A 27,938-nucleotide genomic window follows, 5' to 3' on the forward strand; every position below is an offset into this window, starting at 1 on the left:
AGAAGTGCTGACGTGCTTTCTTCATGATGCCATTGGTGTGTTTGGTCCAGGTAAGACCTTCCAATATAGTGATTCCCAAGAACATAAATTTTCTCACCCTCTCCACCTCTGATCCCCAAATGATCACTCAATTGTATACTCTGGCTTTCCTTTCCCAAGGACAACAATCAGCTCCCTCGATTTTGTGACATTGAGTGCAAGTTTTCAATCTGTAGATGGTGTTGTTATCATACGGAGTTACACTTTCATAGGTGTAACATGAGTAGGGCAGGGGACTGAGAACCGAACCCTGTGGTGCTCTAGTACTGATGGAGATTGTGGAGAAGTTCTTCTCAATCTTCACTGATTGTGGTCTGGTGGTGAGTAAATCCATTATCCAATTACAAAGTGGGGTGTTAACTCCCAGGTCCTGGAGTTGGCTGCTCAGATGATGATGTTAAATGTTTAACTGTAGAGCATTCTGACGTATTATCTTTGCTGTCCAGGTGTTCCTGGGCTTTGTGTGGGACCTATTTCTATGAACTGAAATGGATCCATGTTACCGCTCATGTAGGAGCTGATATGCTTCATCATCAGCCTTTCAAAACACTTCATCACTTTTGATATAAGTGCTACTGGTCGATAGTGGTTAAGGTAGCTTACTACACTCTCCTTTGGCACCAGAATGATTGAAGCCTGTTTGAAACAGGTAGAGTCACCTTACCCTTCTTTAGTGAGGTATTGAAGAGAACCTTGTTAAGTTGGACAGTACAGATTTTTAATACTTGGCTGGATACTTCATCCAGGTGGGATGTTTTCCTCAGATTCATTCTCCTGAAAGCAGCACACACATCATCCTCAGATATGGCAGGATGGGATCATCGGGGGATATAGGGGTGAGGAGGGGTGGTTCTTTGCTGTTTCTATCATCAATTTGGGCATAGAAGGCATTGAGTTCCTCTGGGAGAGAAGCTTTGCCATCTGCTACTTTACTGGATTTGGTTATGGCAATTAGACCCTGCCACAGATGTCAGGCGTCCCTTATTGTTTCCATTTTCATCCGGAATCTCTTCTATAACATGACAATAATAGAATCTTGAATCTTAAACAAGAATTCTGTTGGCAAATTCGGTGAGTGGGACACACAGACATGAATTATCAGGGTGAAAATGCGTACCACCAATGGAATTTAGATTGGTGAGAAAACGGTCTTATCAATTGAGAGCTCCAAGATCAGGTTGATTTATGTTGATACTGCAGCAAGGCAACCAATTGCAGCCGGTGTAGAAATACTCCAAACAGTGTGTTGAAACAGAGTAAAATGGTGACATCAATGTTCTCAATAAGAACTGTTGACTATACATGTCCGTCACGGATGCCGCCCCATCCCCGAGTTCCATTTTTATTCCCTGCGGAGAGACATGCAAGTCCAGACATTTATCCTGGCTGTGAACCTTTACTGGAGGTTTGAAATTGGATTCAATCGCATAGATGAAGGCGTGGTGGGTTTCTGAGAAACGGCCAGTGAAGGGTTTGAAGTGCCACTCCAGCTTGGCGGTGTATTGGCTCTGCCCACGCAGACCATGAGTGAGGTAAACTTGTGTGAAGCTCACAGTGGCCTGGAGCTCAGACTCAGTAAGACCAGGGTCACTCGCTGCATCATGGTGTGGACAGAGAGTGAGAACTCGCTGGCTCTCACTTACCGAGAGGGAAGACAAGGTGGAACTCAAGTAAGGCAAAGTTACGCAGCTCCTCCTCTTCGGGATCAAGGGCCACGGCGAAATTGCAGGACGGCGCATAGAAAGGTGAATGACACGAGATGTTGGAATCTGCAGCAAGACGCGGTTGACGCTGAGAAAATAAGAGAACATTAAGACCAATTTCCAATGACAAACGATCCCAGCATGCGGCTTCCATAAAACCCCGGTGTCGCTTGCAGCGACAAAACATTTTTTTCCCTTTAAAAGGTGCCAGTGTGGCTTTAAGCAGCTCAAGCCAGCTACAACTGGTACCCGACTCGTTTAAATCCCCTCCCCGGTGGGCATGCCCCTCCCTGTCTTTGTCGTCTGCTCCAGGATTCCCATGCGTTCGTCCGCCGCGCTCCCCGGCATCAGATCCCCGTGGCCACCGTTTTGGAGAGAAGGTCGACACTGCAACCCCTGACTGCACCCGGTTAACCAGCCGCAGTCTCAAGCTTCGCTCGCACACGGCTCTCAATGGCATTATTGGTTTTAATGGCACGAGAGATGCTTTTTAACTCCGCTTCTTCTGTAAAGCAGGAGGGGCTTGTATCTTGACACGGCAAGCCTTGTTCTGTCTGTTTATTTTCAATTCAGCCCCCGCTCGCTGCTGGCGCACACATTGCCAATCAATTTCACCGGAGTCCCGCCCCGGCGCGTCACATGCGGCTCCCAGTCAGTCAGGCAGATCGTCAGACAGATGCACGGCACGATCGAGGTGTTGGTCTGGGGTTGCATGTGGGCGCCTGTGATCCGACCAGCGAGCCAGGAGCGGTGCTGTGCACGGAGCCTTCGCACCTGAGGGAAGGGGGGGGGGGGGGGGGAGTGGAGGAAGAGGCGAGACCCCGGCCAACCCTCCGTTCCGCTCCTGGATCAAGCTGCCTGCTCCGAGTGACCGAGGCGGCAGCAGCGGGATGGCTCGCTCCGCCGCCCCAGCGATGCTGTCGGCCAACGGCTTCGGCTTCCCTCCGCAGAATTTTGCTCGGGTGGTGGTGTGGGAATGGTTGAACGAGCACGGCCGTTGGAGACCCTACAGCGCGACTGTGTGTCACCACATCGAGAACATCATCAAGTCCAATGCCAGGGGCAGCGTGGTCCTGGGGCAAGCGGACGCTCAGCTCTCGCCTTATATCATCGACTTGCAATCCATGCATCAATTCAGACAGGACACAGGTAAGTGACACTTTCGCCTTCCATGGTGGCCACAACCCTCTCCAAAACACCACAAATAACCACACCCACTTCCTGTGAATCCCCATCCAGTCCTGGCCAGGATGAGATACACTAGTATTGTTTTATTATTCTGGATCATTTTGTGTCTTGGCAATCCTCGGAGATCGTGATTGAGTGTTTTGAATGCAACACGAACATGCGAGCGATCTCTGGGCGTACGTTCAATGTGGCTTCACACCCAACATGCAAGATGTACCCATGCACAATAGCAAACCCGGCACGCTGGAGATAACGAGTTGCAAGGAAGCTTCCCGTACACGACACTCCATGTGTGTACGGGTGAGATTTATGTCTTCATTGCGGCAAAATACCAATGGCAGGTTTAGCTTGATTCCATCAACCCTCCCCCTCTCCCCTTCAATTAAGTGCCCCTTCCCCAAACGCTCACATGCGAGTCTTGGTTGAAATCGATTTGGATCTGGTCATACGTCCAACATCTGCAGTGAAGTCAATGTGTTTCCACTTCAGTGTGTTTTGCCTGGAGGTGCAACTCATGCAGGCTCGATAGACAAGGAGATAATGGTCTAATTGTGTTGCGTGCTGAATATCATTATGGACAGACGTTCGCTGGAGAGATCCGTTTCTTAAAATGACGTGGAACACGATGGGTGACCGAGAAATCTGGGGGAGATTTTTGGGAACGTCTATAGAAATAGACATTTAACTGTTAGAGCGTGACCGGGACTGAATGCATCCTTTAGAAATCTGGCGCAGAGGCACTGCAATATTCTGTAAAGTAATTGGCAGATTAATTCTGTGGAAAAGATGGATAATGTGTGACTGACCTCCTAGAGTTGGTGAATAGGCTGTCAAAAGATTCCAAGAGGATTGAAATTTTTTTTTAAAAAAAAATTCACCATTATTCCCATGGCAGAATGGCGACATGCTAGTTATATTCTGGATGATCCAGGCATAGTATCAGAAATATAAAATGCCATGCATTCTTTGGATTTTGGACACTAAATATTTGTAGTTCAATCTGAAACTGTTTATATGATGAATCCACCAACATTATATACCCTATGTAATATGCAATGCTGAGAATAAGTCTTCCAAATTTATATCAACACTTCTGAATATTTTTGGCAGGAGCTGTTGATTTATTACAGAAATAGAAGCTGCCTTTTTTAAAACTGTGATACAGGGGGGAAAAATCTAAATAAAATTGCAATCTGAAATAAATGTCATGTAGCTGCCTGCGCTAGTTGTGACAACCACAGTGGAATCTTTAAATGTGAAGTCCCTTTTTCTTATAAAGCTGATGCAGTCAAATGGTTTATCTTTTAAATAAAATGTGAGTGATTATGAGATCATGTCAAACTGATAGTGCAGTGTCAGGAGGATGAATGGAAAGGGTCTTGTCTTGATTTTATTTGTAGATTTTTGTCCAGAGTGCAAACAACTGCAAATGTGATGAGAAGCCATTTATTTATCTGACATCTCATTTCAATGTCCTCTCTTGATGCCCCTGAAGTGGGAGAAGATTCAGAAGCCACACTGGCAAAGTAACCTTGCAGCTCCAGTAACGAACTGATCTAATGATGTCTATTTGCTGACATCAGAGTGTAAAATACCATGTAGTTGCTTGTGTTCACTTTCAACAATATAACCTATTTCCAGACAATGAAGGAGCTTATCACAACACTGCAACATCTCAATTGCAGCTAGTTGTGCAAATCCTTGATATAAAAATTCTCATCCTTATTTTTAGATCCCCATCTACTGCCACCTCTTCTAGCTTTATAATCCCCTGAAATATCTGCCTTGCATAACACAAAATTTAATTCCTCAACCATTAATGATTGGGTGCCTTCAGTCATTCAGGCACAGCGATCATTGTTTCCTCCCCCAGCCTCCCTGCCCCACTATCTCTCTTTCTTCCTTTTGTATTATTTTGATCATGTGCTTGATATTCAGCCTTAATATCAAATTTCTCTGAGTTTTTTTGTGACTAAGGCTGGGAAAAATCAAGGGATAATAATGTTTTGTTAGGGGTATTAAATAAATGCAAATTATTGGATAGTTATCTAGCAGGATTCATCAGCAAAACTGAACCCCAAGTAGAAGAATATTAGCAACTTGCAATTTAAGAAGTGTCTAAATTTGATATTCACTTTGGAAGGAAGATGAGTTGAAGCAACATGTTAACATGTTATTTGTAGGTCTTTCTTAACTTTCTAGGCTGCAATCCTATTCTGTTGACTAAGATTACTGCTTTGTGAATGCCAGATTCTGATTGTGGTCTAAAAGACCACGTACATTTGAGCATCCAAGATAATCTGAGCAGTGAATACTTGGAATGACTTTACCCAAGTGCACTTCTAGCACTGAAGGAAAAATAGTTGGTATAGCTTCACTTTATGCTAAAGTTTATACCGAAATAATGATATTGTGGTGAAACTCAAAAGCACCAGATGCTGGAATCTTGAACAAACACTTCGAAGCTGGAGCAACCTCCATGGGTAGAAATAATGGTCAGTCAACATTTTGCTTTTGGGACCTTTTATTGAGACTGATTTTTTGTTTGAGAATAAATTTATGGTATTTATTATTGATGTTTATCTAACTGAGATATCCATCCATTCAAAAATGATAAAGGATGTTATAAAAGATGAAATTAAATTATTTATCTTTGGCAAATATTAACATCTGCATTTATTCAGATTGCTTTTAAATCTTGTAGTATGATAAGGTGAAACAAGGAAATCAAGATGTGGTTAGCTTGGTGATTTGAGTCCAATAAAATATAGAGTGCTGCTTGCTTCATCTTGAATTCAGTTTGGCATTTGCTCAACATACTAGAAGTGTTAACCACTCCACTATGCCTGTAAGTAAGTTAGTTGCTAGGGTCATATGTCAGCATAATTTAAAGCACAATTTTTTTTCTGAAGAATACAAAGCTGTTTAATGTTCATTGCGGTAATCATAATTACTGCACTTTTAAAAATGGGTGTTATTTAATGTTGTTCAAATGACTGAACTACACTGTGAACACTTTTGGGATTTTGTTAGTTTCAAATTTTATGTCATCTATTCCAAGATTTTGCCAGGAATAAGGGAACTTTTGACCCATGATGTTAGTTGGACCATACCAATAGAGCAAAGGTTTGAATATTAAACTTCATATTAAAATTGAATGTTAAACTTTTGGACAAAACATGTTTGAGGTCAAAATGCATGCCATTGTTAAATCTAGTTGGAAATTTTTTTGAAGGGTTCAATGTTACTTCATTGAGAAATGGACAACATAGTCTTGCATTCAAGATAAGCAGCTCCAAAACAGATAAAGTGAACTTTCAGTGTCAACAACTTGATCTGGTCACTTATTTCATGTAACATGAGCAGAATTGAGTTCCAAACTGATATTGGTTGGATGCAGCCTTGTGTAAAGTTTGAGCAGAGAACTTAATCACTGAGGTAGATGCTTTGGTCATTTAAATCAAGTTCCCATTGTGAAATTAGACATCAACACAAGAAATTTGCAAGCCTGTTGAAGAATGGGGGTTGGGTTGGGTTGATGTCTGCTGAGGAAAGGTCCAAATGGTTTTAAAAAAAAGTAAAATTATTCCTCCAGCCATGGACCAACTCTAGACTGCTGCTCCCAGGCTTTGCTTTGTTAATAATCAGAATAAACTGACGCAGGACCTACTTGAGCCCCTCCGGCAATGTGATAACCAAAACAGTCTCAAAAGCTATTTGGTTCTTGGCAGGCATCGAGTAAGTCGAGAGAACCCTAACGTTGAGTCTGGTACTGGGCTGAGAGTGACAGTGACCAGTGCATGGAACTGTTGTCTTTTATCGAATGCAGCACAAACTCTCTCATTCTGGTCTCATCTTTGTCAAAAGTACGATGAAAATAATATGGGAATGATTGATGCAGTTAATGGCATGGCACTGTTGCTAAATGTTATAACACTACTTTGTAAATGAGATAAATAGAAGCAGATACTTAATTCTAAGATGCGAGATAGGAAGAAGAGTTGAAACAATTAATCATGTGTAACTGGATTCTGTAGATTATATTTGGAGTAACTCCCACAAGATTTGTGCTCCATTGCTTCCCTCTATGTCATTCTGACCATCACCAGAAACTGAAAATGGCCCCTTAAAAAGCAAAGGTTGCAGGAAATAATGCACAAGTTTAAACAGCCAGAATCATAATTGTGGGTAAGAGCACAAACATCAGTCTGTGGACTTGCTTCCCACTGTTTCATTTCACCATTTGCATTCTCAACCAAAGAATGTTGCTGAGAATAACTGAATATGACATGAGAGTCTGCAGTCTTGTATGTTTTTTACACACAGAAATCCCATGATATTGCCATAAGGAAGACTCAACCTTAACCTGGCTTTGGTCTTTTAGACTGAACTGAACAAAGCCGGCATAATGCCAGGTCAGTGTGTCTTTTAACACAGCAAGATGGCAATCCGGGAGCAAAAGAGGTGGGATGTGTAACTCAACGGCAAGAGCATCTAGTGTCATGTATAACACTGTATTTGACAGTATGCTAGACCTACTTTTTTTCCCCAAAAATGGCTCAAAAATAATCCGCCGGTCTTGTATGTGAAGTTGAAGTTAGGGTGATAATGGTGAGTAACGCTGACAGTGACCGTCGTCGTCGGTGTTTGGTTCACTAACCTCACCGTTATCTATCGTTGGGGGCTGGTGGTGCGTTGTCAGAAGACTCTCCCAGCAGCCCCGCTGCCAGCCTCCTTACTGGTCATTATTGTGTACAGGAAGTGTCAGGTTCAAGAGAGATGAGCCTTGACACAAGGGTTTGCAATCAAACGTTGCTCTTCTATTAATTGTTGTGTGTTATTAAAAGTGTGGGGAAATTATAGCGGGAAAAAAAAACACATGCGCACAATTTATAAAAGAGTGTGCGAAAATCAACTGCAAGTATTGATCTATAGCAGTGGATTTCAAACTTTTTCTTTCTACTCGCATCCCTCTTTAAGTAATCCCTGTGCCATAGGTGCTCTGTGATTAGTAAGGGATTACTTAAGGTGGTATGCGAGTGGGGGAAGAAAAAGGTTGTGTATCACTGCTCTAGACCCAATTGTTACTGAAATATTTTGCTTGAGAAAAACTGTCATTGGCCCATTTCCTTTGGTGTCATGAAGTCGTGCACATAACGAGTCAATTAGGTATGATAAAAATAGTGTTTTTCACACTTTCTTTCCACTCACACACCACCTTAAGTAATCTGTTACTAATCACCACTATTTATCATTGGGGCTGGTAGCAGGCTGTCAGGGATGTGGGTGGGGAAGCGGGCGGAGGGCTTCAGACTGTTCGAACTGTGGACAAACCTCCAGTCCAGCTTGCTCACAGCACAAGGTGACTAGAGACACCTGGGGACAGCTGAGAGTGGGGCAGTGGGATCAACGTGGGTGTTGGTCTTTTATCACAATACCACTCCCTAACACTGATCTCTTCCTTAATATCTGAAGGTCTGTCAGTGACTGCCTTGAATACATTCAGTAACTGAGCATTCACACCCTCCTTCTGCAGAGTTCCAGACTCAGTAACCTTTGTTACTTACTCTTTATCTTATTTATGAATGATCAAGCCCTATTTTGAAAGACCAACAAGCACCCCACATCTGTCCTGTCAAAACTATGAATTATGTACTTATGAATTAAATCATCTCTCATTCTCCTCCCAGCAGCACATCAGTGCTTCACCCACTTAATGAAATGGTGGGTCTAGTAGAGGATTCATCACTATTTCACCACCAGCTCATTTCATCCCCAGCTCCAGCTGTTTCATCTATATCTCATTTCAGACTTATGCATTATGGGAGCATGCCGAGACATCCGAGATGGGCTAAACCCCAAGTGCCTGCTGGTCAGGTATTCCCTAATGAATGACTCTGTGTCAGCCGGATCAACTCTGCCTTTTAATTTTGCTGTATAATTGTGGGCCACCAGGAGAGAATGGGACAGCAGTATTATTTTCATTAAAAAGATTTTTCCTGTTGTCCTACTTGCATGTTTTGTCCGTAAATACACAAATAAAAATACGATACACATGCACATCCTTACCGAGTTGGTTCCCAGAATGCTGAATTGCCCTTTTACATAGATGGCATTCTGGTGCTGTTACTACCTCTGAAACCGGAAAAAAAGCCAGGACTGGAATGACACCCCCCTTCCCCCTTAATTCCGTGTCGGTGCTTTTTACATAGTGTATAAAAGCCACAAATATCCCAGAATGAAGTGGCTGTGTTTAAAAGCATATTAGTCTGGGACCAAGGATGACTATAACTAGCTCCATCAGGGAGTCACTTAATGTTGATGCCATAAGTTAACTTTCTGTGTAATAAGATATGAAATTTATGAGGAATTCTTTTAACTATTAATACTTGCCAAGAGTTACAGTCTGTAGATAATGGGGTCCTTTTTGTGGAAATAAAGGAAGGATGAACAACTGATTTCGTGACAATAAATTCTGATTCTGGATTGATTTGTCTTGATGTTGAAAGAAGCAAACACTGCTAGTTGAACATTAGTATCTTGCATGGGCATCAAGTCCAACGTTTTGTTCATGCCTTTTAGGCTTATAATCTGGGAACTAAATTCAAATGAACTAAGAAACCCACACCCATGGTCTAAAAGTATGACTTTAATTCTAAATTAAATCTTCTAGATGTGGATTTTTCAGCATTGTGCCTTTTTAATTGAAGGTAATGAATTGTCCACCCAAATGAAAACAGAATACATTGCCCATGACCAAAATAGCTGTCGTGGCTTTTGTAACTGCAACGATGAATTCAACAGGAGTTGGTTGTTTGTAGGTCGAATTGTTGCACTGGAAGAAGATGCTTTTTAAAAAATCTAGATCCCAAGTGCTCAAGTAGTTTTAAGTTCTGCTGCATGGTTGGGGCTCTGCTGAACCCCAGAACTGTAGATGTATTTCAATGTTTATTGGCAGGATTATAGCATCTCTCCTTGTTAGTGTACAGTTTTTAGGATTTAATGCATGGCATTCATTAATGGAGTGGTACTGAATAATAACATAAATCTAATGATGTTAAATGAAAATCTCCATATGCCGGGTCAAGTGCAATACACAAAAGTGCTAGAGAAACTCAGCACTGGAAGGAAAAGGAACCAACATTTTGGGCCTGAGCACTTCATCAGGAATCTGGAAAAACAAGTAGATATCTGAATAAAAATGTGGGGGAGGAGTTGGAACGTTGGTTACCTTTTACTTCCTGTGGATGCTGTGTGTCCTGATGAGTTTCTCCAGCATTTTCGGGTATTGCATCTATCTAATGATACTGAGGCATGGATGAGAGTAACCTGCTTGGCTGTGAATGTCCGCGTAGATTGCTGACCAGTATGGCTGTATTGCAAACATAGTGTTGGCTGTTGTTTTATTGGTACTGTGACTAACCCCAGGTTCTTTCTCTCACCTTTGCTTCAACATCTGAAGTTCTGTAATTTGCAGACAATGCTGTGCATTTGTCAGAAATTATACTATATAAAATTAATAATGTAGATTGAAGCTTTTGAATTAAATATATGGCATGTATAGGATGTTTAATGAACTGAGACTGATTTTTTTTAATGCTGCGAACAAAATTACAAGAAGATTTAAAAAAAAAATCATCTGGCAGTGAGAGCTAGTCTTCAAAGTGCAAATAAAATTTTGAGAATTCTTTGTCTTAATTATAAATTCAGAGGAATACTGCAAATACTAACACTTCTTGTCGTAAATTCATAATCTTCTTCAGTAAACCATAATTTTTAGCCAACTAGAGCAGGAAGATGTATTCAGTTTTCTGATGCATCTTTTATTGGAAGAATGCAGACTTTTCCTTGCTTCATTTCATACAGATACACCATGGTAATAATTTGTGGTTAAATTGACCCTTTTTATCTTCTATTTGTTCACATGTGATGTACTTTCAATAAATTCCTCTGGTGTACAACTTTTTTAGATATTGGGAAAGGGTTGAGTGTAGGGATTAAGCAGTTCAGGAAAAAAAAAGTACATTTGGCATAACTTGCTAGTTCCCAGAAAAGTTTTCATGTGAGAACTGTTTGCCTAATATTTCTCAAATTAAATTGTATTCTTTTACGACCATTTATCTTATTTGTTTGGAACTCCTAAATAATTATTAAGATACATTTGATTAACTATTTTTCTTTATGTAAAAGAAGTTTTTCCCTTAATCTTTGATACTGACCTTTGGTCATCATTCAGAAGCTTAAAATATCAGGCTGCCATATAGCCTATGTTTAATGAAAATGAAAGTGTTCTTGAAGTAAAACATGACAGTCTGCAGACATCGTGGTTGAAATAAAAACACAATGCTGGAGAAACTCAGTGATCAAAGAGTGTCCTTTATGTAACAAAGATAATGATACATACCAATGTTTCAGGCTTGAACCCTATGATGAAAGGCTCAAATCTGAAACTTTCTTTTTTACATTAAATATACTGTTTGACCAGTAGAGTTTCACCAGAATTGTGTTTTTACTGAATTAAAGTGTTCTTGTTTTGGTAATCCCTCTTATCAATTGAATGATTAAGGTAAGATGGAAATACCTTCAATTTAGAGCATGGACATATTAATTAGTCTTACACTTTTCAAAGTTCACATCTTTTTTTTTAACTAAGAAATTGCAAAATAAATAACAGTGGCATTCTAATAATAGAGCTTTCTTTGCTTTGTTTACATAGATATTAGACTATTTATATCATAGTTGCACAATCTCAAACAGGCACGAGATAAAGTCACAGGAAAAATTAGTTTGTAATGTTGTCAGGGTTAGTTGAAAAGCAGCGAGTAGTTCTTGTAAAGCGTAAATCCATGTACTACATGTTTCATGTGCTGATGCTACACATTTCATATAGAGTTGATAAATAACTCCAAATCCTTTGTGTAATCCGTTGAAAAACATACCAAAAAAAAATCACACAATATGGTAACCATCCCTCCACAATATTATAATGAATGGTATATGAATCATTTAAGAAAGAACAATTAATAAAAGTGGAAGCTACTTCTGGTATTCATAGGATTGAATGCATGTATGAACTTGGGAATCTTCATTTTAATAATATTATTGCAGCTTGCTCATATGTCAGGGTATCCATAAGTTAGACTTTGGTAACCCAGGGTCGGCTTGCACAACCTCTGAAAATCTGGTGACTTCGCTGCTGCATTGGCAGATGTTCCAGACCATTTCTTTTCATCCCCAACACACTTTTAATTTACAGTACTTTTTTTTAATGTGTTGTGCAATTGCACAAGAAACTTAATGGTGAATTTAAAGGGAGCACAGGAATGAGATGCTGGTGATTTCAGATTTCAGAGTGCATTAACTGACATGGCATCACATACAACCAACCCTAAGACTGCATTTCCCGTGGACGAGGCAGAATTACCACTCATTGGCAGTGCAATAAAAACTGACTCAGCATGCATATGGAAACCAATAAAGAAATGTAAACAAGCTGTGTAATATAGCGATTTAAAAAAAAAATGAATGAAGTGCAAAAGTAAGACTCCTTAAATAAGTCCCTGATTGAGTTTGTTGTTGAGGAGTTTGAAGGTAGCAGCTGTTCCTGAACCTGGTGGTGTGAGTCTTGTGGCACCGATACTTCTTTCTTGATGGCAGCAGTAAGAACAGAGCATGTGCTGGGTGGTGTAGATCTTTGATGATTGTTGCTGTTCTCTCTTGGCAGCGTTCCTTGTAGATGTTCTCGATGATGGGGTGTCCCGGGCTGTGTCCACTATCTTTTGCAGCGCTTTACATTTAGGGGTAATGGTGTCCCCATACCAGGCTATAATGTGGCCGGTCTGCACACTTTCCATCACACATCTGTAGAACTTTGCCAGTGTTTCTGATGTCTTACCAAATCTCTGCAAACTCCTGAGGAAGTAGAGGCATTGACTTGTTTTCTTCATGATGTCACAAGATACAATTTACTATCCTGCAATAAAACAGTGTCATATTCCATGAAATTGCTTTTGCCTGCCGTGAGGCAGACAAATTTGCCATTGGCAGAAACTGCCTGAAGCGCCTCTTTCAATTAGAGAAAAGAGAAACAAAATAGAGCTCACCTCGCACCCGGTTCTGGTACCTGGTACCCCTTCAGCCAGTTTCGAGCCAGTCTCCAGCAGTCCACTGCCCAGTGCGAGTCACCCGACAGAAGTCTCCAGCAGTCCACAGCCTCCGTGGGTTCCTCACCTTGAGTTGACAGCAGCCCACCGATTGCATGGGTCTTTTAGCCCCCTTACTGGTCCGCTGCCATGGTCACCATCACATGGGTTGTCTCCTCTACTTCTCCTTCTCTGATTGGGGAGGGTCATCTTCCCATATTCTGGTACCCTGTGCTTGTCTTTCACTTTCGTGGAGTCTGCTGCCGATCAGAGGTGCTGCCATCTTGGGCACAGACCTCGCTGTTGCAGGATTTTAAATAAAATTGCCGTCAGCTCCCTTAGTGGCCATTCAAAGCCAGTGTGGAGCTGATGACAGTTAACTGGGCTTTCACCAGCAGCAGTGTTGCCATTACAGTGGCTCTGGCAGAGGTGCCATTTTGTTCCTGGACAAATTTAACATGGAAAGATCTTCCGAGACAGTAATTCCCAAGAACTTAAATTTTCACACCCTCTCCACCTCTGATTCCCCCAGTGATCATTGGATTGTATCCCTCTGGTTTTTCTTTCCTGAAAGTCAACATTCAGCTCCTTGGTTTTGGTGACATTGAGTGTGAGGTTGTTGTTGGTGCACCATTCAGCCATGTTTTCAATCTCTGACTCATTGCTCCTTTTTAGTACATCCCACTATATTGGGGTATCATCAGTGAATTTGTAGATGGTGGTGGTGTTGCACTGAGGCAGGTGTATAGTGAGTAGAGCAGCGGGCTAAGAACACAGCCCTGTGGTGCTCTGGTACTGATGGAGATTGTGGAGGAGATGCTCTTACCAATCCTCACTGGTGGCTGAATGTGAAGAAATCCAGGATCCAATTACACAGTGGGGTGTTGAGTCCCAGGTCTTAGTTTACTGATCAAATTTGAGGGGATAATAGTGTTAAATGCTGAATTATAGTCGATAAAGAGCATCCTGACATCGTCTTTGCTGTCCAGCTATTCCAGGGCTTTGTGTAGAGCTGGTGAGATGGCATCCACCTGTTGCTACAATAGGCGATTTGGAACAGATTCATGACGTTGCACAGACAGGAGCTGATTTGCTTCAACACCAGCCTTTCAAAAACACTCAATGACTGATGTGAATGCCACTGGTTGATAGTCAATTAGGCAGGTTACCACACTCTTCTTGGGCACCAGTAGAATTGACACCTGGTTGAAACAGGTGGGTACCATGCCCTGCTGGAGTGAGATGCTGAAGATATCTGTGAATACACTGTAGAGCAAGTTCAGGAAATAGCACCTGGTAAGGCAGATGTTGAACATTGGAATTTCAATGGGATTGGAGAATATCAGTTTTACTGTAGTACTGAGGACAGATTCAAAATCATTGGGCTAGTCTGTAATAATGTTTGATGGAGGTATTCATTCAAGCTTTGTGTTATATCTGTTACATTTTGTGGTTTTAATTATTATGGTGTGGTTGCTTATCGTTAAGTTTACCAGTTATGTTGAACTGCTTTCATGTTGTCTCAATCATTTGTCAACAATATTTCTAGAATAATCTTGAACTTTTTGAAGTTATTTTATCTGTTTTTCCATAATCAACCTCCATTGTTATTATATACTACTGTAATGAAAAGAAAAAATACTGCATTCATTCAGCAGGTTGCCACCTATTTTCCTACTAATGTCAGATTTCAAGCAGCTAATTTTTATTTCACTTTCATGATACTCTGCTATACTTAATCCCTTACAAGACTGCTTTAAAGTCTAGATAACTGCTATGATCCCATGAATAACAAAAGATATTTCATTCAGCTTTGCTAGGAAGTCCATGTTTTATTGTCCATTGTTAACTGTCTTTGAAAGGTAGAAGTGAGCTACCTTGAACTACCACAGTCTTTTTTCATGAAGGTACTCCCACTGGGCTGAGAGAGACATTCAGGCCATGGGACAATCAGGACATCCAGGTGATGGATAAGGAGTGATGATGGAGTTTACGAGTCAGGAGGTTAGGTGTCTTGGAGGGGAACCTGCAGGTGGTGGTGTTCCTATACTCCTGCTCTGTTTGTTATCCTTGGTGGTAGAGGGTCTAGATTTTGGAGGCGCTGGTAGGTTGGGCATGCAAAGAACTATGGTGCACCTTGCATGGGTTTTGCTAGAAGGAAACATTCTGAATGATTAATGGGGTGCCATTTGAGCAGGCAGTCTTGTCTTTCATGGTGTTGAGTTTCCTGAACATTGCTGGTGCTGCACTCATCCAGGCAAGTGGAGAGGATGATGTCGTGCCCCAAACATAGGAGAAAGTGAGGGGTGAGCAACTTAAGCAAGGTAATCTGTCTCTGATATCCTCTTGTAGCCAATGTATGTATGGAGCTGGAGTAATTGAGTTTGTAGTCAGTGCCAACTGCTCAGTCCATGAATCCGCCCTGCTCCAGCTCCCTCAACAGCCCCTAAGGCTAGAGCTGGATGAGGTCCTCACCCGGGAAGAGACATATAAGGCAATTGAACAACTGAAAAATGGCAAAGCAGCAGATATGGTTGGAATTCCCCCAGAGATCTGGAAGGCTGGCGGCAAAACTCTGCATGCCAAACTGCATGAGTTTTTCAAGCTCTGCTGGGACCAAGGAAAGCTGCCTCAGGACCTTCGTGATGCCTGTACAAAAACAAAGGCGAGAAATCAGACTGCTCAAACTACAGGGGAATCACGCTGCTCTTCATTGCAGGCAAAATCTTCGCTAGGATTCTCCTAAATAGAATAATACCTAGTGTCGCCGAGAATGTTCTCCCAGAATCACAGTGCGGCTTTCGTGCAAACAGAGGAACTACTGACATGGTCTTTGCCCTCAGACAGCTCCAAGAAAAGTACAGAGAACAAAACAAAGACTCTACATCACCTTTGTTGACCTCACCAAAGCCTTCGACACCGTGAGCAGGAAAGGGCTTTGGCAAATACTAGTGCACCTCGGATGCCCCCCAAAGCTCCTCAAAATGGTTATCCAACTGCACGAAAACCAACAAGGTCAGGTCAGATTCAGCAATGAGCTCTCTGAACACTTCTCCATTAACAATGGCGTGAAGCAATGCTGCGTTCTCGCACCACTCCTCTTTTCAATCTTCTTCAGCATGATGCTGAAACAAGCCATGAAAGACCTCAACAATGAAGATGCTGTTTACATCCGGTACCGCACGGATGACGGTCTCTTCAATCTGAGGCCCCTGCAAGCTCACACCAAGATACAAGAGCAACTTGTCCGTGAACTAGTCTTTGCAGACGATGCCGCTTTAGTTGCCCATTCAGAGCCAGCTCTTCAGCGCTTGACGTCCTGTTTTGCGGAAACTGCCAAAATGTTTGGCTTGAAGTCAGCCTGAAGAAAACTGAGGTCCTCCAACAGCCAGCTCCCCACCATGACTACCAGCCCCCCCCCATCTCCATCGGGCACACAAAACTCAAAACGGTCAACCAGTTTACCTATCCTGGCTGCACCATTTCATCAGATGCAAGGATCGACAACAAGATAGACAACAGACTCGCCAAGGCAAATAGCACCTTTGGAAGACTACACAAAAGAGTCTGGAAAAGCAACCAACTGAAAAACCTCACAAAGATTAGCGTATACAGAGCCGTTGTCATACCCACACTCCTGTTCGGCTCCGAATCATGGGTCCTCTACCGGCATCACCTACGGCTCCTAGAACGCTTCCACCAGTGTTGTCTCCACTCCATCCTCAACATTCATTGGAGCGACTTCATCCCTAACATCGAAGTACTCGAGATGGCAGAGGCCGACAGCATTGAATCAACGCTGCTGAAGATCCAACTGCTCTGGGCAGGTCACGTCTCCAGAATGGGGGTCCATCGCCTTCCCAAGATCGTGTTATATGGCGAGCTCTCCACTGGCCACCGTGACAAAGGTGCACCAAAGAAGAGGTACAAGGACTGCCTAAAGAAATCTCTTGGTGCCTGCCACATTGACCACCGCCTGTGGGCTGATATTGCCTCCAACCATGCACCTTGGCGCCTCACAGTTCGGCGGGCAGCAACCTCCTTTGAAGAAGACCGCAGAGCCCACCTCACTGACAAAGGCAAAGGAGGAAAAACCCAACACCCAACCCCAACCAACCAATTTTCCCCTGCAACCGCTGCAACCCTGTCTGCCTGTCCCGCATCGGACTTGTCAGCCACAAACGAGCCCGCAGCTGACGTGCACATTACCCCTCCATAAATCTTCGTCCGCGAAGCCAAGCCAAGCCAAGCCAAAGAGTCAGCGGTGACTACTAGGATGCTGATGGTGGGCGATACATGACAATAATGCCACTGAATCTCAAAGATTGAATGTTGCCATTGTCTGGCCGAAATGTCCCTTGCCACTTACCACCCCATGCAGCATGCCTATGTCGTGTTTAGGTCTTGCAGCATGCAGGCAGGGGCTGCTTCATTTGTTGAAGAGTTGAGAATGGAATTGAACACTGTGGAATGACTAGCATGCAACCTTACTTTTGATGGATTGAAAGGATAGTTAGTTGTAGGATACTGTACTGAAGAACTCCTGCATGTGGGGGATTGAACTGCAGTGATTATAACCATCTTAGAATCATAGAACACCACAGCATAGAAATAGACATTGGGCCCATCCAATCCATGCTAACCTATTATTCTGCCTTACCCCATTCATCTGCACCAAGATTATAGCCCTTCATATTGCTCCTATCCACATACCTACCCAAATTTTTATTAAATGTCATGTTATGCAGAGCATTAATCTGGCTACTTCTCCCAATAATGATGAATCATGCCCAATAACTTCAGTTTTACCAGGGTTTTCTGAAGGTGCACTCAGTCAAATGCTGCGTTGGAGTCTAGGGCAGCCACACTCATCCCACCTGCTGGAATTCAGTTCTTTCATCAATGTTTTGGCCAATACTGTGGTGAAGTTTGCAGCTTAGCTGAACTACATCTCGGACACACTTCCACACATTCTCTTCATATCTCCCCCACCCCACCTCACATCACCTTCCTGGTCAGTATAAGTATAATTATGCTCACTAACAGGTTTAAAGAGGCTTTCTTTACCATAGACTTCTGCCTTCTGAATAAACCCCAGAGTGCTAGCACTCTGCCCTTGCTTGACACTAATTGATCTTTGTTTTATTTGTAATTTATGCTCTGTAAATTATGGCTGTGCAAATGTTAGTGATAACATGTTAGACTGCTTGCAGAAGAACCATGATCACTGTACCAGGTATAATGTGACAAATAAACTTGAGCAGGTTCATCAGTGCTGCTTAATGGCCTTTTCCATGGCATCCTCTTGGCCTCGCTCCTCTTTAGAGCACTCACTAATTTCAACAGATTTAAATAAGTTGCTTCAGTCTCTTTCAGAATTTCACAAATAATGAATTATTTGTGTTTCTTGCCCAAGTTCGGACATTAAAGAAGCATCACATGCATCAAAATATCACAATTTACCTGTGGAAATAATGCTATTGCAAGGCAGTCACAGCTATATGTCCAGGTAGAGAGATTGCCTCAATTTTTTTAATTCCACATTGTGGAAACTTGTGTACAAATTATGTACTAATATTAATGACCTCATATTGACTTAATTCTGATTTTAGATGCTTTGAGGTTGAGAAAGGGGTAAAAAAAAGATGAAAACTGCCCTTTCTGTCTTTAACAACTATCCATGCAGCATTGGTCTAGATGCATGCCCATAATTGAAATTAATGGGTATAAAGGAAAAAAAAGATTCCAGTGCTTGGAGTCCAACTTTGGACAAAGCAAAATAGTTGAGACTCTTGAGAGTTCATCAAGTTAAGTTCTCTGCAACCCAGACAAATTTGCCTCTTGCTTTTCAATTCTTAAGGAGGGTCCAAGATTTGAAATGTTAATTATTTCTTTCTTTTCCTTTTTCCTGTTTTTATGTCAGATTTCTAGGATCTGTAGTTTTTTTTTCCATTTTCTTGTAACCTATATCTTCTTCTTCTTTCTTCTTTGGCTTGGCATCGCGGACGAAGATTTATGGAGGGGGTAAAAAGTCCACGTCAGCTGCAGGCTCGTTTGTGGCTGACCAGTCCGATGCGGGACAGGCAGACACGATTGCAGCGGTTGCAAGGGAAAATTGGTTGGTTGGGGTTGGGTGTTGGGTTTTTCCTCCTTTGCCTTTTGTCAGTGAGGTGGGCTCTGCGGTCTTCTTCAAAGGAGGCTGCAGCCCGCCAAACTGTGAGGCGCCAAGATGCACGGTTTGAGGCGTTATCAGCCCACTGGCGGTGGTCAATGTGGCAGGCACCAAGAGATTTCTTTAGGCAGTCCTTGTACCTTTTCTTTGGTGCACCTCTGTCACGGTGGCCAGTGGAGAGCTCGCCATATAATACGATCTTGGGAAGGCGATGGTCCTCCATTCTGGAGACGTGACCCATCCAGCGCAGCTGGATCTTCAGCAGCGTGGACTCGATGCTGTCGACCTCTGCCATCTCGAGTACCTCGACGTTAGGGGTGTGAGCGCTCCAATGGATGTTGAGGATGGAGCGGAGACAACGCTGGTGGAAGCGTTCTAGGAGCCGTAGGTGGTGCCGGTAGAGGACCCATGATTCGGAGCCGAACAGGAGTGTGGGTATGACAACGGCTCTGTATACGCTTATCTTTGTGAGGTTTTTCAGTTGGTTGTTTTTCCAGACTCTTTTGTGTAGTCTTCCAAAGGCGCTATTTGCCTTGGCGAGTCTGTTGTCTATCTCATTGTCGATCCTTGCATCTGATGAAATGGTGCAGCCGAGATAGGTAAACTGGTTGAACGTTTTGAGTTTTGTGTGCCCGATGGAGATGTGGGGGGGCTGGTAGTCATGGTGGGGAGCTGGCTGATGGAGGACCTCAGTTTTCTTCAGGCTGACTTCCAGGCCAAACATTTTGGCAGTTTCCGCAAAGCAGGACGTCAAGCGCTGAAGAGCTGGCTCTGAATGGGCAACTAAAGCGGCATCATCTGCAAAGAGTAGTTCACGGACAAGTTTCTCTTGTGTCTTGGTGTGAGCTTGCAGGCGCCTCAGATTGAAGAGACTGCCATCCGTGCGGTACCGGATGTAAACAGCGTCTTCATTGTTGGGGTCTTTCATGGCTTTGTTCAGCATCATGCTGAAGAAGATTGAAAAGAGGGTTGGTGCGAGAACACAGCCTTGCTTCACGCCATTGTTAATGGAGAAGGGTTCAGAGAGCTCATTGCTGTATCTGACCCGACCTTGTTGGTTTTCGTGCAGTTGGATAATCATGTTGAGGAACTTTGGGGGACATCCGATGCGCTCTAGTATTTGCCAAAGCCCTTTCCTGCTCACGGTGTCGAAGGCTTTGGTGAGGTCAACAAAGGTGATGTAGAGTCCTTTGTTTTGTTCTCTGCACTTTTCTTGGAGCTGTCTGAGGGCAAAGACCATGTCAGTGGTTCCTCTGTTTGCGCGAAAGCCGCACTGTGATTCTGGGAGAATATTCTTGGCGACACTAGGTATTATTCTATTTAGTAGAATCCTAGCGAAGATTTTGCCTGCAATGGAGAGCAACGTGATTCCCCTGTAGTTTGAGCAGTCTGATTTCTCGCCTTTGTTTTTGTACAGGGTGATGATGGTGGCATCACGAAGATCCTGAGGCAGTTTACCTTGGTCCCAACAAAGCTTGAAAAACTCATGCAGTTTGGCATGCAGAGTTTTGCCGCCAGCCTTCCAGACTTCTGGGGGGATTCCATCCATACCTGCTGCTTTGCCACTTTTCAGTTGTTCGATTGCCTTATATGTCTCATCCAGGGTGGGAACCTCATCCAGCTCTAGCCTTAGGGGCTGTTGAGGGAGCTGGAGCAGGGCGGAATCTTGGACTGAGCGGTTGGTACTGAAAAGAGATTGGAAGTGTTCTGACCATCGGTTGAGGATGGAGATCTTGTCGCTGAGGAGGACTTTGCCGTCTGAGCTGCGCAGCGGGCTTTGGACTTGGGGTGAGGGGCCGTACACAGCCTTTAGAGCCTCGTAGAAACCCCTGAAGTCGCCAATGTCCGCGCTGAGCTGTGTTCGTTTGGCGAGGCTAGTCCACCACTCATTTTGGATCTCCCGGAGTTTGCGCTGAAGATGGCTGCATGCGCGACGGAAGGCTTGTTTTTTCTCTGGACAGGACGGCTTTGTAAGGTGAGCCTGGTGGGCAGCTCGCTTCTTTGCCAGCAGCTCCTGGATTTCCTGGCTGTTTTCGTCAAACCAGTCCTTGTTTTTCCTGGAGGAGAAGCCCAGTACCTCTTCAGTGGATTGCAGTATGGTAGTCTTCAACTGATCCCAGAGGGTTTCAGGGGACGGGTCCGTGAGGCGGGTTGCAACGTCGAGCTTTGCTTTGAGGTTTGCCTGGAAGTTTCCTCTCGCTTCGTCTGACTGCAGTTTTCCAACATTGAACCTCTTTCTGGGGGCTTTATTGTTCCTGGGCTTTGGCTTGAAGTGAAGGTTGAGCTTGCAGCGAACCAGCCGGTGGTCAGTGTGGCATTCCGCGCTAGGCATGACCCTGGTGTGGAGCACATCTTGTTTGTCACTTTCTCGCACCAGGATGTAGTCCAGGAGGTGCCAGTGTTTGGATCGGGGATGCATCCAGGTGGTCTTAAGGCTGTCCCTCTGCTGAAAAAGGGTGTTTGTAATGACAAGCCGCTGTTCTGCGCAGAGCTCCAACAGGAGGCGCCCATTGTCGTTGCACTTGCCGAGTGGGAGGCGGCGGCCCCAGTCCAGGCACAGGGAGAGCAGCAGCGGCCCCGGCCCCGGTCCGGGCGAAGGATAGACGGCGGCGGCCCCGATCCGGGCAGGAGCAAGGGGGAGACGGCGGCCCCAGTCCGGGCACAGGGAGAGCAGCAGCGGCCCCGGCCCCGGTCCGGGCGAAGGGTAGACGGCGGCGGCCACGATACGGGCAGGAGCAAGGGGGAGACGGCGGCCCCGGCCTCGGTCGAGTGAGGCAGGCGGAGGCCCCGGTCCGGACAGGGAGTGGGAAGCGGCGGCCCCAGTCCAGGCACAGGGAGAGCAGCAGCGGCCCCGGCCCCGGTCCGGGCGAAGGGTAGACGGCGGCGGCCCCGATACGGGCAGGAGCAAGGGGGAGACGGCGGCCCCGGCCTCGGTCGAGTGAGGCAGGCGGAGGCCCCGGTCCGGGCAGGGAGTGGGAGGCGGTGGCCCCAGTCCAGGCACAGGGTGAACTGCGGCGGCCTCGGCCCCGGTCCGGGCAGTATGGACCGACCTAGGAGGGGAGGCAGACCCCTCCAGCCCGGGTAAGAAACCTGCATAGGAGAAGGCCACTCCGATATAAAACCTACGACCCAAGGACCTCGCTGCCACGTCCCAGCTTGCTTGGCCACGGCACACGAACCATGGGTGTAAAGGGTGGGGCCAGTACTGCGCGCACTGCACTCCACCTAAAAGCTCCTTTGCGCAGGCCCGAGGACAGGTCCACGTCCTCCCCCTCAACGTCCTCCCCCTCCACGTCCTCCCCCTCAAAAGATGCTCACAAACTCAAGCTCGCATGCTGGAACATCAGAACCATGCTAGACAAGACTGACAGCCACCGACCTGAACGTCGGTCTGCCCTCATTGCACATGAACTCCTCAGACTTGACATCGACATAGCCGCTCTCAGTGAAGTCCGCCTGGCAGATGTAGGCAGCCTCCAAGAACGCGGCGCGGGCTACACACTCTACTGGTCTGGCAAGCCTTCGGATGAACGACGCCTATCTGGTGTCGGCTTCATGGTCAAGAGCTTCATTGCCTCCAAACTCGAAAACCTTCCGACAGGCCTCTCGGACCGAATCATGTCCATGCGACTCCCACTTCAAAACAAGTGTCACATCACCCTCATCAGTGTCTATGCTCCAACCCTCCAGGCGGAACCAGCAGAAAAGAACAAGTTCTACACCGACCTGCGCAACCTCATCCAACGTACCTCTACAGCCGACAAGGTTGTCATCCTGGGCGACTTCAACGCTCGTGTCGGCAAAGACTCAGAAACCTGGCCAGGAATCCTGTAACCTATATACTGTACAGATAAATATCTCCTTTATTCATGATCAATTTGGCTGTCTGAAGAAGCAACTTAATGCATAAAAATCTTGTAAATTAATCATCTCCACACCAGTGGATCTCTCTCCCTCTCAGAATTACACATGCAGCAGTCACAATTGGAAAGGTTTACTTCTGCATGACTAACCTCTCTACCTGGACATAAAGCTGTGACTGCCTTGCAATAGCATTATTTCCACAGGTAAATTGTGATATTTTGATGCATGTGATGCTTCTTTAATGTCCGAACTTGGGCAAGAAACACAAATAATTCATTATTTGTGAAATTCTGAAAGAGACTGAAGCAACTTATTTAAATCTGTTGAAATTGGTGAGTGCTCTAAAGAGGAGCGAGGCCAAGAGGATGCCATGGAAAAGGCCATTAAGCAGCACTGATGAGCCTGCTCAAGTTTATTTATCACATTATACCTGGTACAGTGATCATGGTTCTTCTGCAAGCAGTCTAACGTGTTATCACTAACATTTGCACAGCCATAATTTACAGAGCATAAATTACAAATAAAACAAAGATCAATTAGTATCATTTTCATTGCTAATTTTTCATTGTTGACATCAGTCTGGTAAATCTCTATGTATTTCTTTACCCCTTCAGAGAAAGAATGGGAAAAAAAAACCACACACACAAATACCGTATTTGACAGGATAGAAGAACCATGGGCATATAATGATCGCACCCCCACCCCAGATTTAAGCATGGAATATTAAGAATTTTTTAGTGTATTTACAGTTAAGTTGGTGAATGAGTTCCTCCTGTACTTCTTGTGCTATTGTGGATGGCCTTCCCACTGGGGGAAGTGAGCGGCGGCTACTGAAAGCACGGTCTTGCACTGCTGGCGGGGGCCGCCACGATCAGCCGTCTCACAGAGGGAAGTGAGCAACAGCGGCTCCAGAAATCACAGGCCACCCGAGCGAAGGTGGCCCGTGAAGCTGGTGACTCACTTCCTGGACAGCCACAGCACCTCTGCTGGCTTCTTGAATCTGGGTGAGTAGCCGATGACCTGCACAATTTCAATTTCGCAAAAAAAGGCGGGGATATTATTTGGAGAAAAATGGGTCTTATCTGCCATCAAATATGCAACTTGCATATGTTATGTGCATTTTTTAATGTTAGAACTTTCTATTCATATTTTCCAGAATTCCATTACCTTTAAGACCTTATTCTACCTGCAGCTCTATCCTCTCAGAAAGCTTCAGGTAATCTTTTTAAGTGCTACTGATGAGAGTCTGAGGATACTTTTCATATGTAATTGGCTGAGGGATAATTGGACCAGGATGTACAGTCTCAATTCCCATGGAGGGTGTACAATAGGATATGGGCAATTGTAGAGTGACTAGTTGGCAAAAGCAATTTCTATTTTAAATATGTGTAAATGCAAGCTTTCCTAGATCTTGCTGTTCTTTTATCACTTCATTTCTGTTCTGATATTATTTTCATTTATGCCTTTCAGTTCTGCACTTACCTGTTAAGATTAGTAGAGTAAATGTCTCCATGTTCTTTCACATTGAACACACTTCAGTGGCATATTTCAAACCTATGGGGTGACATGGCTGGTGTAGTGGTTAGCGCATTGCCTTTACAGTGCCAGCGATAGAGACTGGACCAGGGTTTGAATCCTGCGCTATCTGTAAGGAGTTTGTACATTCTCCTCGTGACTGTGTGGATTTTCTTTGGGGGATTCAGTTTCCTCCCATCATTCAAAACGTACCTGGGGTGTAGGTTAATGGGGTGTAAATTGGACGGCATGGACACGTGGGCTGAAATTGAATGTTACCATGCTGTATGTCTAAATTTATACACATTTAAATAGGTACCGGCTCCAAATAATCCCATATCAACTGGTTTATTCTGTTTTGCACCATCCCCATTCTCTCTAACTGCATCAAATAAATCCTTAAATGGTTATTCCCTAGATCAATTTGACATCTGAAGATTTTCCCTGTGAAGAGTTTTTGAGATAAATTATGAAGTTTTGCTGGCCTTAAGCTTTCAATAAGCAGTATTAATATTACAGGACTGTAACAGGCTTTGTCTCATTCATGAATTCCTGTAATTACATCTGTTAGAATGTGAAGCATTATTTATCATGTATAACAGAGAGCGTGGATATGGACATATGATGTAAATGCTGAAGGTGCACAGTTGATGTCTATGAAGTCTAGAACTAATTGCAGATGCCAAAAGAATAATGTATCAGACAGTTAAATATAGGTTATAATTTATTTGACAGTTTCAACAGTCCATGGCAAATAAACATATTTTTAATTTCTGAATTCATCGACTCCTTTGTTAGTTTTGCCTACTTAAAAGACAAAGAAATCCTTCAAACATTGGGAAATGATAAATTGTTCTAAAACTTTATGGAGTTTATATTTCTTGCCATGGAGATAATTTAGAAATTAGAACACTGCTTATTTCAATTAAAAAAAAGGAATATATAGGCCCTGCACTGTACAGTAGTATTCTTTGTATTTATAATAGGCCCTCCACTGTACAGTAGTATTCTATGTATTTATGAATGAAAACAAATTCCAAAGCACCAAACAATGAAGCAAATGAGGTATACAATTTTGAATGGAATTATGTCTAGAGTCTGAAATGCAGAAAATAATTATTTTGGATAATTGGGCAACATGAATACATAATGTACATTGTTTATTCACTACAGAAAATATTGATGATAAATACGTATATTGAGAATACCCAATTGATAGCATTTCATGTCCACTTCTTTATCCTCATGCACAAAATAAACTACTTTTGTAAACAAATCTTACTGAATTGCATCATCACACAGTTGATTTCATAATGTGCAATAAAATATTAAATCGCATTCATAAGCCCCTTTCAGGTGCATTCTCCACCAAGACTGAGCCTGCAGAAGCGGATGCAGACCTGTGGAATGGTTGTTCAGGTGGCAGCCCTGAAAGTGCTGCGCTGTTCACCTGAAAGGGATAGCTGCAGGAGAGGTGCCTCGGAGCACACTCCAGCTCCTGTCCCTTTGGGACGTTGGGGCAGAGGCAGCTGGCGCGGGACTATGGGGCAGGAGTGGCCACCTGCCCCTGCCCTGACATCCCTCGCCGGCCACCCCTGCCCCAACATCCTGCGCCGGTGGGCAGGGGCAGCGGGGAGGGGCGCTGTCAGGTGCTGGGAGTTGGGTTGCCAGATGATTGTCATCAGCCCACCCCTTAACAGCCACTTTCAGGCTGAAGGGGGACTTCAGTGCTCCGGTGATTATCCCTCTCGGAGGAGGGTTAGAAAGTGCACCTCAGAGGCATCTCCTGCTTTTTCAGGTGGCCTCCCTTCAGCCGCATAGGGGTAGAATATGCGGCTTTACATCGGGGTATTCTGGCCACCTGAAAGAGCCTATAAACATGATTAAATTAAAGTATTGTAGAGCTTGTATTTTAGGTTTTCACATCAATAAAATTGAAATAAATGACATCACATACAACCATGAGATTCTTTTTTTCCTGTGGCCAGGCAGAATTACCACTTATTGGTAGTGCAGAATAAAATTGTACACATGTAAACAACTATGCAATACAGAGAGAAGAAAAACAAACAAACCATAAAGTGACAAGTAAGAGTCCTTAAATGGATCCCTCATTGAGTTTGTCATTGAGGAGTCTGATGGTGGAGGGGCAGCAGCTGATCCTGAACATGGAGCTGCGAGTCTTGTGGCACCTATAACTCTTTCGTGATGATAGCAGCATGAACTGGATGATGTGGATATATGATTGCTGTTGCTCTCTGAAGGCAGCATTCTCTGTAGATGTTCTCAATAGTGGGAAGGGGTTTGCCTGTGATGACCTGGGCTGTGTCCACTACCTATTGTAGGGCTTTGTACTTGGGGGTATTGTCCCCATAACAGACCATGATGCAGCCGGTTTGCACACTTTAAATCACACATCTGTAGAAATTTACCAGAAGTTTGCGTGTCATATAAAAAGTGGGATGAATCCTTTGACTCATACCACTTTCTCCACGTTAATGGGGTTGCCTTGGGTTCCCTCATGGACCTCATCTATGTTTCCCTTTTTGTTGGCTATGTGGAGCAATCCATCTACAAGCCTTCATGGGCAAGGTCCCTCAACTCTTCTTCTGCTATATCGATGATTACATTCATACTGCCTCATGATGAGCACTTTTACTTTATGCACTTTGCTACCAAATTCCATCCTGACCTCAAATTCACTTGGTTCATCTCTAGCAACACTCGCCCTTTCTTCAATCTCTCAGTCTCTGTCTCCGGAGACAAATTCTCGGCAGACATCTTCTATAAACCCAACTCTCACAGCTACTTCGTCTACACCTCTTCCCACCCTATTCGCTGTAAGGATTTTATTCCATTCTCTCAATTCCTCCATCTCCGTTGCATCGGCACCTGGGGTGCGGACTTCCATTCCAGGTCATCAGAGATGTCCTCTTTCTTCAAAAAATGTGGATTTGTCTCAACCACCATCAACTTGGCACTCACTTGCATATCCTTCATTACCTGCACATCTGCCCTGGCCCCCTCCACCCCCACACGCAACAAGGACAGGATTCATCTTGTCCTCACCTCCCACCCCACCAGCCTCCGCATCCAACATATCCTCATTTGCCACCTATTATGTGGTCCCACCACTATATACATATTCCCCTCTCTGCCTCCCACAGGGACTGCTCCCTCCATGTCTCCCTTGTCCACGCCTCCCTCCCCACCCTTGGTACCTTCCAATGTGGCCGCAGGAGATGCTCCACTTATGCCTACACCTCCCTCACCACTATTCAGGGCACCATACAGTCCTTCCAAGTGAAGCACCAT

The 27,938-nt window shown here is 44.2% G+C and overlaps 1 protein-coding gene across 4 annotated transcripts in view; it reads left to right on the forward strand.

The window, feature by feature from the left end:
• The first annotated feature begins 1,365 nt into the window (after nt 1-1,365).
• Nucleotides 1,366-27,938, forward strand: part of LOC138761186 (E3 ubiquitin-protein ligase DTX1-like) — a 298,252-nt gene continuing 271,679 nt past the window's right edge. Inside the window, exons 1-2 of one of the 4 annotated variants that reach the window (XM_069932912.1) lie at nt 1,366-1,784; nt 2,693-2,891. In XM_069932912.1, the coding sequence (XP_069789013.1) occupies nt 1,563-1,784; nt 2,693-2,891 (421 nt within the window). In that variant the 5' untranslated portion in view covers nt 1,366-1,562. The other 3 variants (XM_069932911.1, XM_069932916.1, XM_069932913.1) reach the window with 3 other exon arrangements.

This window comes from Narcine bancroftii, chromosome 4 (genome assembly GCF_036971445.1).
Source record: "Narcine bancroftii isolate sNarBan1 chromosome 4, sNarBan1.hap1, whole genome shotgun sequence".
Classification (NCBI taxonomy): Eukaryota; Metazoa; Chordata; class Chondrichthyes; order Torpediniformes; family Narcinidae; genus Narcine; species Narcine bancroftii.